The 12,600-nt window shown below is 42.9% G+C and overlaps 2 protein-coding genes across 2 annotated transcripts in view; one reads left to right on the forward strand and one right to left on the reverse strand.

The window, feature by feature from the left end:
* On the forward strand, positions 1-10,978 carry LOC135495116 (uncharacterized). The gene is made up of 9 exons (XM_064783540.1): positions 1-253; positions 399-566; positions 3,356-3,511; positions 4,576-4,706; positions 5,528-5,709; positions 6,047-6,257; positions 6,635-8,126; positions 8,565-8,656; positions 10,098-10,978. Exons 1-9 carry the CDS (start codon positions 111-113, stop codon positions 10,340-10,342), a joined length of 2,820 nt encoding a protein of 939 aa, XP_064639610.1. The 5' UTR covers positions 1-110; the 3' UTR covers positions 10,343-10,978.
* The window catches only part of LOC135495117 (protein unc-93 homolog A-like), a 27,982-nt gene continuing 26,352 nt past the window's right edge, over positions 10,971-12,600 (reverse strand). Inside the window, exons 6-7 of the mRNA XM_064783541.1 lie at positions 12,339-12,476; positions 10,971-11,924 (exon numbers count right to left, since the gene is read on the reverse strand). Of these exons, the coding sequence (XP_064639611.1) occupies positions 11,680-11,924; positions 12,339-12,476 (383 nt within the window). The 3' untranslated portion in view covers positions 10,971-11,679. The remainder of the gene's footprint in view (positions 11,925-12,338; positions 12,477-12,600) is intronic.

A 12,600-nucleotide genomic window follows, 5' to 3' on the forward strand; every position in this document is an offset into this window, starting at 1 on the left:
GCCAAGTAAAGTCATATTTTTGTAGGTTTCTATCTGTGTTCGCCCATTTTCGAACTTAGAAGGAAGAACAGGCAACATAAAGCTTCTAGTGAACGAGTATCAAGTTCGCAATGGCAGCGACAGGAGGGAAGGCCAATTCCCACGATCGGAAAGACTTCAAAGATAAAATCCGTGATTTTGTAGAACATTTTACGGCAAATACAAGCTTTCACGGAGTGAGATACACATTCGAAGCTGCTACGTGCTTTGGGCGGTAAGTACACGTTCAGGGTTTCCGCCAGGATTTTTTTTAATTTTTATATTTTCTACAGTCGCTGGAGCATGGAGTTTTCGTCTCGTCTTTTGTGAAGACAGTGTAATAATTCTGTAAAATGATGTTTCCTTTTCCTTATTTCAAGCACAATATGGGTGTTAGTTGTGATCGCCTTTTCTGCGTGGTTCACCTATCAAGTTGTTGAGAGAGTAGCTTACTACAAGACAGACCCAGTCACTGTCGACATGAATGTCGCTTACAACCGTTCACTCAGATTCCCAAGTGTTGCCATCTGCAACACCAACCAGTTCAGGTAAGATTATCCCATGTAGCCTTCTCTTATTTACATCAACACTAACTAATCCAGGTAAGATCTTCGAGTGTAACCAACTGCTACACCAATACTCGTGTAACAATGTGGTCCGCCAATACTCGTGTAACAATCTGCTACACCAATACTCGTGTAACAATCTGCTACACCAATACTCGTGTAACAATCTGCTACACCAATACTCGTGTAACCATCTGCTACACCAATACTCGTGTAACCATCTGCTACACCAATACTCGTGTAACCATCTGCTACGCCAATACTCGTGTAACAATCTGCTACACCAATACTCGTGTAACAATCTGCTCCGCCAATACTCGTGTAACAATCTGCTACGCTAATACTCGTGTAAACATCTGCTACACCAATACTCGTGTAACCATCTGCTACACCAATACTCGTGTAACAATCTGCTCCGCCAATACTCGTGTAACAATCTGCTACGCCAATACTCGTGTAACAATCTGCTACACCAATACTCGTGTAAGAATCTGCTCCGCCAATACTCGTGTAACAATCTGCTCCGCCAATACTCGTGTAACAATCTGCTACGCCAATACTCGTGTAACAATCTGCTACGCCAATACTCGTGTAACAATCTGCTACGCCAATACTCGTGTAACAATCTGCTACACCAATACTCGTGTAACCATCTGCTACGCCAATACTCGTGTAACCATCTGCTACACCAATACTCATGTAACCATCTGCTACACCAATACTCGTGTAACAATCTGCTCCGCCAATACTCGTGTAACAATCTGCTACACCAATACTCGTGTAACAATCTGCTACACCAATACTCGTGTAACAATCTGCTACACCAATACTCGTGTAACCATCTGCTACGCCAATACTCGTGTAACCATCTGCTCCGCCAATACTCGTGTAACAATCTGCTACACCAATACTCGTGTAACAATCTGCTCCGCCAATACTCGTGTAACAATCTGCTATGCCAATACTCCTGTAACAATCTGCTACACCAATACTCGTGTAACAATCTGCTACACCAATACTCGTGTAACCATCTGCTACGCCAATACTCGTGTAACCATCTGCTCCGCCAATACTCGTGTAACAATCTGCTCCGCCAATACTCGTGTAACAATCTGCTATGCCAATACTCGTGTAACAATCTGCTACACCAATACTCGTGTAACAATCTGCTACACCAATACTCGTGTAACCATCTGCTACGCCAATACTCGTGTAACCATCTGCTCCGCCAATACTCGTGTAACAATCTGCTACACCAATACTCGTGTAACAATCTGCTCCGCCAATACTCGTGTAACAATCTGCTATGCCAATACTCGTGTAACAATCTGCTACGCCAATACTCGTGTAACCATCTGCTACACCAATACTCGTGTAACCATCTGCTTTCTCACCAGTTTGCTTCTCTTTGGAGGGGATACAATCTGCATTATTCTGATGTACCTTTTTGTGTATCAAATTGATATATTGTCAAAAAAAACAATTATGTCCTTGGTATTGTTAATCCAGGGACGACTCTGGGGTAATTAAGGGGGTTCGGTGATGGTAACTTGGCCAGGCATGTATTGCCATATCTCGTGAAGGTAAAATAGGAAGTGTTACAGATTTGCTACAAGCTACTCGAACACTGCTATATGCACTGACGTACAAGCCCAAGTTCGCTTGAAATGGAACAATGTACACTACACACAGACAGTGCAATACGGGGTACATATAACAAGAGTGTACAACTAAAGGAACGTTTAACTTCTCATGAAAATGATGGTATGACCCTCCGATTGGCAACATTCGAGTATAAAACCATGCGAGTCAAGATGACTCTTTTCAGCTTAATATTTCAAATTGCTCCACCGGTTTAATTATCTTAAATTTCAACTCAATCGAAACTCTTATAAAATATGCATAGATGTATTATGAAACATCATATCATATTTGCGCAATTTTATTAATTGCTTGAGATTAGAACATCCATTTTCGTAGGTGAGTTGGCTAAAAGTGAAATGACGTGTGAAGTTCTGTTGATAATGGACAGCCCATCATAACAATCGGTTATTTTGGCAAGAAGTGATGCGTAGCACAATATGAGTTATCTGAACTAAAATATTCATATCGCCTTGGAAACCTGTCAACAATGCACATCAATTGTGCAGCTCTCTTTTCTAATTAAATAACAGGTAACAGTATAATTTACACTTTTTTCTTCTTTTTTTACAAGGGCATAGACTTTTTCTTCTTTTTTTATAAGGGCACAGATTAACCAGGAAACAATATTGCATCGCTTCCATACTTTATCGACTATACATGTACTCTCATTTACTGTCGAATACGTTATGAAAATGGGATACATTCCTTGTCAAAATACAAAGTCATGTAGAAAATCATTATAATGAGATTTTTATAAGATTATTTATAACGATCTTATTTAGTTTTACATTTGCATATACATGTACATGTTTGATATACTCTGTGTTGAACGGTTATCTGATATAGGGCCTTTCTCAGTCTTTACCTCAAATGATAAGAAATACTTCAGCATTCAGATTGAAATAGTAATGAACACAAGTCATAATGAGACAGTCTCACTCTGCTCAGTACTACGTTGGTACGGTGTCTAAGTTTGATTTCCGCAGCAGTTGCCTGCTCGGGAAAAAGAGCTCAGTCCCAACAAAATATTCTTCAACTTTCCTGCTTCGGTAACCGCAGCTAGAAAACGTTCTTGACAAGAGGAACCAGGCCTTCACTGTCAAAATGCACGCTGAACCTCCTTTCAGAATGACCAAAGCGTGGGAGGCCGGCATTTATAGGAAGCTGGAAACCTTCTACGGCGCCGATCTGAACACAAGACGAAATATCGAAATCCTAGATGACTTGAATATCACCCAGACTATACTAGACATGGCACACAGGAAGGAGGACATGATCAAGAAGTAATTATTTTACTTCAGTTACATTAATATTCGGAAGCTGTAAAAAGCTGTTTCAAGCAGCGAACTCGGTCCTCGATTCTGTTCTGTTTCTACCGTAGCGATCGCAGAGATCTACTGACATAATTGATATTCAGATTACACTCCTTCCAGAGGTGATTCGGAACCAATGATGTTAATAATAATGATAATAATAGTGAGTTCATATGTCACGTTTTTCACTGTAATATCTACTGTCTCAAAGCGCTTTACAGTCGCAAACATTATTACCCAGCCTATCCAGAACCCTTTCTTGAGAACCAAGGACATCCACAATCTAGCGCACACAAGGACATTTCATGTTCCAGTGCATGTAATTAAGTGGTACCATCGATCAAGGAAATTGGAGTCAAACGTTCTGCAAACAAACCTCTTTCGCCACATTTTTTAGCAACTCATCAGATTCCAAGATTGTTTTTTCCGACTCAGATGCTCAGATTAGTATCAAGACACTCAGGTTTTATTATTGTGTTTCACAAACTCAGCAGATGTCCTGATTGTGTTTTACGAACTCGGCAGATATCCTGATTGTGTTTCACAAACACAGCAGATACCCTGATTGTGTTTCACAAACTCAGCAGATATCCTGATTGTGTTTTACGAACTCGGCAGATATCCTGATTGTGTTTTACAAACACAGCAGATATCCTGATTGTGTTTCACAAACTCAGCAGATGTCCTGATTGTGTTTTACGAACTCGGCAGATATCCTGATTGTGTTTCACAAACACAGCAGATACCCTGATTGTGTTTCACAAACTCAGCAGATATCCTGATTGTGTTTTACGAACTCGGCAGATACCCTGATTGTGTTTTACAAACACAGCAGATATCCTGATTGTGTTTCACAAACTCAGCAGATACCCTGATTGTGTTTCACAAACACAGCAGATATCCTGATTGTGTTTCACAAACTCAGCAGATATCCTGATTGTGTTTCACAAACTCAGCAGATATCCTGATTGTGTTTTACGATCTCTGTTTCTCTGAATGTTTGTTTGTTTCTCTATTTTGTTTATTATTTTCAGGTGCGTTTGGAAAGGGCATGATTGCAGTCACCATAATTTCACACAACGGATGACAGATTTTGGGGTCTGTTTCGTGTTCAACGATCTAATGTCTGTAAGAGACCCGGATGAGTTTAAAACTCAGAACACGGGTACGTACGGTGGGCATGTATCATTATGATACTAACTGACGTCTGGGCATGTACGGTGGGTACGGTACGTACGGTGGGCATGTATCATTATGATACTAACTGACGTCTGGGCATGTACGGTGGGTACGGTACGTACGGTACGTACGGTGGGCATGTATCATTATGATACTAACTGACGTGTGGGCATGTACGGTGGGTACGGTACGTACGGTGGGCATGTATCATTATGATACTAATTGACGTCTGGGCATGTACGGTGGGTACGGTACGTACGTACGGTGGGCATGTATCATTATGATACTAACTGACGTGTGGGCATGTACGGTGGGTACGGTACGTACGGTGCGTACGGTGGGCATGTATCATTATGATACTAACTGACGTGTGGGCATGTACGGTGGGTACGGTACGTACGGTGGGCATGTATCATTATGATACTAACTGACGTGTGGGCATGTACGGTGGGTACGGTACGTACGGTGGGCATGTATCATTATGATACTAACTGACGTGTGGGCATGTACGGTGGGTACGGTGCGTACGGTGGGCATGTATCATTATGATACTAACTGACGTCTGGGCGCAGTGGTGTAGCGCCCTATAATAGAAATTGTATGGTCCACCCCCAGCCGAGTCACGATTTCTTCTTCTTGTCGAGTCTATATGTTCAATTTGAAGCTACTGATGATACTGAAAGAAAATTAATGAAAAAAAGTGGTTCGACCAAAGCATAATAATAATGCGAGTTATACTTATCAAAGTGATAAGTGGGATAGTCCGGCAGGCAGCGGTTAGTTTTAGCGACACATCAACTGTTTCAGGAGCCTCGTCTGGGCTGCAGTTGTTCCTGAACGCCGAGGTTTATGAACTCTCGCCAGGCCCACACTTACCAGCGGGAATCCAGGTGTTGATATTCAATGGCCATGACCATCCTCGGGTGTTAGATTTAGGCACGGCGGTGCCAGTGTTCGAGGTTTCTAGAGCTGCCCTGCATCTCTCAAGCGTAAGTTTCACTGTCGGTTTAGCAAGTAACCGTTTAGGCTGTCTGGAACTAACAATACGACTGGCCCCCCTCTCGATTTTGTTGTTACACCACTGATTGTAAAAAGGAATCTTGTCAAAAGCCCTTATTACAGATTTTAGGTTTGTTTTTTTGAATTGTAATAATAAGAACAATGATGATAGTGATGATAATTACAGTAGATGGCTATGGCTCCATTCTCACATGAGTTTTGTTTCATAAGCCACTTTAAAGGTGCACAACAAGCTCATGTAAAATTTCGAGGGCATTACGTGTATATGTTTACCCATTTCTGTAATGCACGTTTATCGGTTCACAGGTTTCTCGGCTACCTGATCCTCATGGCCGCTGCGCCTCCCATACATTGAGAGACTTCAAGGAGTACTCCTTCCAAGCCTGCCTTGCGGAGGTAATCACCAACGCAACAGCCGAGTCATGTGGTTGTATCGGATACGAACAAAGATGGGTTGGACCCGATAGGCCTCCGTATTGTAATTTGTCAACCTTGTATGGCTGCCACAGTGACGTCAGTAAGTTGAAGATGAGGGGTGGTCTGAAACTCCCTTTGAATTGATATCAATAAGAATGCAAGATGTGTTGTTTTATCTAGTGCAAGATAACTCGGATGGTACGGCTATGCCTTAAAAAGACGCTGAAGCACTAGGCCGCTCCTCTCATTTCCTCATGTATCGATGAAATCCACAACTCGTCACGGACCGGAGTGTTTTGAATAGGTTGTTTTGAGATTTGCTTGTTATATTTCCGTAATGATGAAACACGTGACAACTCTGAAACGTGCTAATTTCGACCTGTATTACTAGTTGTTAAAGAGTGCCCAGGAAGTTTTTGGTCATCTACAGCCGAGCAGACTATATTCAGAAATGATTTAACTGCGGTTTTATTGCAGACGCTCGTTCGTTCACGGGCACGTGTCCCCATCCCTGCCATCAAGAGGACTACACCACTACCCTATCCAACACGGGCCTCTCCACGACTAGCATCAGCGCAATGTTGAATGTCTTCCGGTCGGACGCGCCCTTACTTGCAAACTACAGAAAAGCTTTGCTCCTCAGGCAACTGGTGGATGAGGATACCGTCGAGGACGATAAAGACATGTTACATGGCCTTTATAATACGCATCACAAGTTACAAGTTGAAGTTCAGACACCCCTTCGAGCCAATATGTCTAATATAGACCGAGAACTGCTTAAGGCTTTAACGGAGTTGGAATCTATTGATGATCGACTGGCAAACGCGACCAAGAGCCAAACCGAGAACTACGAATACGTCTTCAGGGTCCAAACCATTGAGAAATTCTTGAATCCGAAGCTAGTCGAGTTGGAGATACGAACTTGGGAACTAACAGTCACCGTACTCCCTTATGAGTTAAAGCCTAACATGTTTAATAATGACCCCAGTGCACAGAAAACCACCAAACTGCTGATAAGGCAACTGCAAAACTACTTTTCTGAATCAAAGGCTTTGATATATACAGTTGAGAAGATGTATAACATCTACACCTTGAAGATCTTGAAGGAGAACCTCACGGAATATAATGGATTGTCGGTACCACGGGGAATCATCAATTACAACCGAGACGCAATAATTCAAGCAATTCACAAATTTTCTAACTTTGGTCAGGTTTTAAGAGACAAGATGGAGCTATTCGAAGATATGGCATTGCGACTGCCCACAGACAACAAGACTCTCTTTGAAACTTGGTACCATGAGATGTTGGCGGCCGCAAACGAAATTAACGGAGTTTCTCTTGGCCAGTTTCGGTCCAGCGCTCAGGAGTTGCTGAAAGAGATGAAGAAAGTTAGCAACACCCTCAGGGATGGGATAAAGAAATTTCAGGAGAGCAATGCGAAGTTTAAACATTTTCTTTTTGCGATACTGGACCTGATGAGTACTTACGATTGGAAAAAGTCGCGATACCGTGTCGATGCAGTCGAGAGGGTCTTCACAGAAGTTGTGGAGCAAGCTTATGATTTGATCCCCATCTGGGAGAAGGTTACCAAGGAGAAGCTCATTGCACTTGTCACACCACTATCGGTGTTCAAAGACGCGATCGTCGACTACAGACGCGGAAGCAACGTAGTGATGGAGACACTGACAAAATTCGAGGAGACCAAGTTGGATTCAAAATCAATTCGTCTCGTCCACGATGCCATAACTGCTGTTCAAATAGACTTGCCGGACATTAGTGTTGCGTTCGCTTCGGAGACAGCCAAGATATTACCGCTGCTTCTTAACTTGGAGAAGGCGTTTGAAGATGTGTATCATCTCATCGGGGGCGTGGAAAAAGCGAGAGATGGATTCCTGGCTGAGCTGGACGATTTCCTGTATGAGGTGGAGTCGTTTAACAAAACTCTACGAATCGATGACGTCATGATAAGGTGAGAAATACGTAACTGTATAAGATATCAGATGTGAGATTTCACTCCAATGTTTGGAATCAAGGTCACGGACCAAGGTCACGGACATGCAAATTCACGAAACATTTGCAAACTGCAGTCATTCGTCGCAGAATATTATTCTAAAGAGAGGACATGTACTAAGATGTGCACTGTCTCACTAAATTCCGAATTTCGTTCATGATCGAACTGCTCGTATCACATAAGTGATTATTGATTATAGAATCGATTCTTTGTAACATTAACACAACATTTCGTTGGTTGCGAGTTTTGAACTTCCATTTCACAAATGGAGGCGCCACTATCTTTCTGTTTGATTATATTGCTTCTCCAAAGACTGGTGTAGCCCCGGGAAGCTGCTGCGCAGATGCAGGCTTCCACAGATCTTGCTGAAATATAACGACTTCCTCTTTCTTTCAGGAAGAATGTTCTTGCCCTACAAGTGTTTTATCAAAGTCTCAGCTTAACCGAAGTTTCCAAGTCACCGGCTTACACATGGTTTGCCTTGCTGTGTGAGTACTAACGTGGACACCCAGGTTTAAAATTAGTATAGGACTATAACACGATCCTTAGTCTAGATCCTTAGTCCAGATCCTTAGTCTAGATTCTGTATGATCTTAACCCTTATAAAAAATATTGCAATTTTCGACGAGGGCAGTTGTCTAAGTTGCATGCTTATGAATGAACCGAGCCCCATATCAAAAGTTGCCCAATGTGTTGTTGTTTCTGTGCCAATGTGTTGTTTCTGTGCCCAGTGTGTTGTTTCTGTGCCCAGTGTGTTGTTTCTGTGCCCAGTGTGTTGTTTCTGTGCCCAGTGTGTTGTTTCTGTGCCCAGTGTGTTGTTTCTGTGCCAATGTGTTGTTTCTGTGCCCAGTGTGTTGGTTCTGTGCCAATGTGTTGTTTCTGTGCCCAATGTGTTGTTTCTGTGCCCAGTGTGTTGGTTCTGTGCCCAGTGTGTTGTTTCTGTGCCCAGTGTGTTGTTTCTGTGCCCAGTGTGTTGTTTCTGTGCCAAGTGTGTTGTTTCTGTGCCAATGTGTTGTTTCTGTGCCCAGTGTGTTGTTTCTGTGCCCAGTGTGTTGTTTCTGTGCCCAGTGTGTTGGTTCTGTGCCAATGTGTTGTTTCTGTGCCCAGTGTGTTGGTTCTGTGCCCAGTGTGTTGGTTCTGTGCCCAATGTGTTGTTTCTGTGCCCAGTGTGTTGGTTCTGTGCCAATGTGTTGTTTCTGTGCCAATGTGTTGTTTCTGTGCCCAGTGTGTTGGTTCTGTGCCAATGTGTTGTTTCTGTGCCAATGTGTTGTTTCTGTGCCCAGTGTGTTGTTTCTGTGCCAATGTGTTGTTTCTGTGCCAATGTGTTGTTTCTGTGCCAATGTGTTGTTTCTGTGCCCAGTGTGTTGGTTCTGTGCCCAGTGTGTTGGTTCTGTGCCAATGTGTTGTTTCTGTGCCAATGTGTTGTTTCTGTGCCCAAAGTGTTGTTTCTGTGCCCAGTGTGTTGTTTCTGTGCCCAGTGTGTTGGTTCTGTGCCAATGTGTTGTTTCTGTGCCAATGTGTTGTTTCTGTGCCCAGTGTGTTGGTTCTGTGCCAATGTGTTGTTTCTGTGCCAATTTGGTGTTTTCAATGTCAGATGTCACTATCAGTTGTCCCTTTGAAAACTGCACCACCGTTGGACCCCCAAGGTTTCAAGTTCTCCAAAGAACGGCCGTATAGACGCGGTCGACCCCTTTTTCAGGCAAAAAAATCAGATTGACTTCAGGAATCGGGAATAATGATCGGGAAATGTCGTTGTAATTCTAGAAAACAACTTTCCTCTGGAAATCCTAGATGGACCTTTGTTAAATCATGTATATCACAACCACAGTGTATTTCGGCCTGTGCTAGCCTCGCAGACTAACTTTTCATTTTACGATGAACTACACCATTTTCTTTAACTATGACCTATCTAGCTTGTCTCTTTTGCAGGTGACATTGGCGGCACAGCCGGCCTCTTCCTCGGCGCCTCCTTCATCACCATCCTGGAGCTTCTCTACTTTATTGGAAGGAACATTCGAGCTCCCCAGCTCATTCCAGTTGCAAAAGTCAAAAGCAGTCAAGTTGAGAGCAGTACCTCTGTTGGTGATATCGCGCCCATCATCAACACCAGTAAGACAGGCATTGAACGGAAATACTCTGATGAGTTTTCAATCAAAGCAGCCGATTCAAATTGATTATTTCGGTGATTTGCCACGAAGCGGTGTTGCGCCTTCAGGACGATGAATTAAAAACGTTATTGTCATCCTGTGCTGTCACCCACCGGACTTAAAAGATCCGGGGAAAGGGCAACTAGCACCAATGTTCGAGAGCCTTGTCGCATCGGGTTTTGCTGTTCTTCAAACTCATGTTTCTGTCATTGAGACTGTTTTGAACATCTTTCCAATTGCAAAAAATCCGAAATACCCGGATGGGCACCACGCCATATCTGTTTTGGGAGTTTTAATCAATATATGCTTATATTCGGATGGGTGCGGTACAGATACTAACGGCAACACTGGCCAGCAAAAAGACATTTTGATTTCTACTTCAGCCTATCAATATGTTTCGCCCCACCTGGGAGGCGACCCATTGTCGGCATTTGCTGAACGAACTGCAATATTGAAAGTAGTTGAATAACGAAGTGTGCTTGAAATGCGTTTTTTTATTAAACCATTAAATTTCACTAACTAGAAGAACATATCACAAACCAGTGTTGCGAGGTTGTAAACTTGTCCTAAAGACGCTGAGGGGATAAAAGTATGTGAAACAAACAAAAAGGCTCTTCTTTGAATGCATCCAGTGTTTAAAGAGACAACTGGGGGGGGGGGGGGGGGGGTGAAATGTTGTTTTCAGTCAATAAGGTACAGGGCAACGACTTCGTAAGAGGATTCTTAGAAAACTTCTTCGACAGTGTAATGAACCGGGCAATATAATTTACTGCACCAGAAGGTCAACCTGCATCTTGACCCTCAGCCTTGGATCCGCCGACCCGGGGAGGTAACGGGCCGATTAACTCCATTTAAGACTTGGTGTTCAGCAAGACGGCACACAAACACTAGTTAGATACAAAATACTGTCACTGTAACTATTTCGCTGACTTCAAATGAATAAAGCAGCATTATACCAATCACAGGGCGAAGAACGGTCACTGTATTAACAAGTATCATGCTGTAAACGAGTGAATTTACAGCGAACAACTGATTACATGTTTCTCAACAAAAGTGTGATATCCAGATTATTGAGACTATGACATAATCCTGGTTAATTCTTCGTACTAACAAAAACAAATGCACCAGAAATTTGTCTTTATAAATTCCCTCTCGTTTAACTAGCCACAGTCATACAACATGAAAAAAAATCAGGAATCTCCAATTATCTGCAAAAGTTTCTCGGTGTTCAAAACCTATCTCACTTATTTTATTTCGATAATGAATAATAGAAAGCGACTGGTCACTTCGTTGAAAGACACAGCTTAAGTTCATGCATACACTTTTCGAAGTCGATGTGTCGCATCTGACTCACGATTAATGGTTCACGTGATATCCGCGGAGTTCAACCTAACCTCGTGCCTCTCCATGGGTGTATGTTTTATCCTGTACTCTGCCATGGCATAAAACATCATGGCGCACACCAGTAGACTGATGAGGATGTACATCTTAGTTGCCATGCAGAGACACGTTCCCAAACCGAAGGCCAGTGCTGCGCCGAATGCCTGAAGAAGGCGAAAGTTGGTAAAGGCGACATCATGGTCTTCGGGGCAACTTAGGCTTATCAAAACTGAAAGAAAAAGGAAGCCAGAAAATACAGATTACAAAAACCCGCCAAAATCAAGACCAAAAACTGTTTGGGTATGGAGATGCCGTGCAGCACGCACATAAAAATATAGAAATGCGAATGTGGTTTATTGGGATTCACCTCGGACACTCGTGAACTGGTCAGGGCGAAGTTGTTGGCGGGATTGGTTGAGATGCAGGTGCTGCTAGCGTATGCACTGCATGGATACTGCCATGATTGCGATGCTGGTGGCAGCTAATGTGGTCCACGTATCCTAGTCCCCTAGCAGGTAATAATGCACTTGAAAGCATGAGACGCACGTATATAATTGGTCGTTTGATCGTCTCGGAACCAAGTCTTTCTCGGCTCAGTATGGCCATTGTCTTTAGCATGGATTCATCAGGTTCATTAACTTACTATTGCATTGAGTCTGCCAGACTGAGTCCGCAATGCCCCAAAAGGCAGCTGATATGAAGATGAGAGGCATGAGGTCTTTGGTTGGGATCCAGATGAGCAGAAACACAGCAAGACCAATGTGCATGATCCCCGCAATACCTGCAAACACACACAAACAGTAGACCGTTACCTGTGAACAGACATACAGTGAAACCCCGGTAACATGACCACTTAAAACATTTTTGGGACTGATAATGTTCCTATATTTTGAGGAGTAAAAAAA

This window comes from Lineus longissimus, chromosome 10 (assembly GCF_910592395.1).
Source record: "Lineus longissimus chromosome 10, tnLinLong1.2, whole genome shotgun sequence".
In the NCBI taxonomy this organism is placed as follows: Eukaryota; Metazoa; Nemertea; class Pilidiophora; order Heteronemertea; family Lineidae; genus Lineus; species Lineus longissimus.

Excerpts from the sequence above, each read along its gene's own strand:
- LOC135495116 (XM_064783540.1), top strand. The coding sequence starts at position 111 with ATGGCAGCGACAGGAGGGAAGGCCAATTCCCACGATCGGAAAGACTTC. Across the intron at positions 254-398 it reads GCTGCTACGTGCTTTGGGCG|CACAATATGGGTGTTAGTTG; the intron begins GTAAGTACACGT and ends CCTTATTTCAAG. Across the intron at positions 8,127-8,564 it reads ATCGATGACGTCATGATAAG|GAAGAATGTTCTTGCCCTAC; the intron begins GTGAGAAATACG and ends TCTTTCTTTCAG.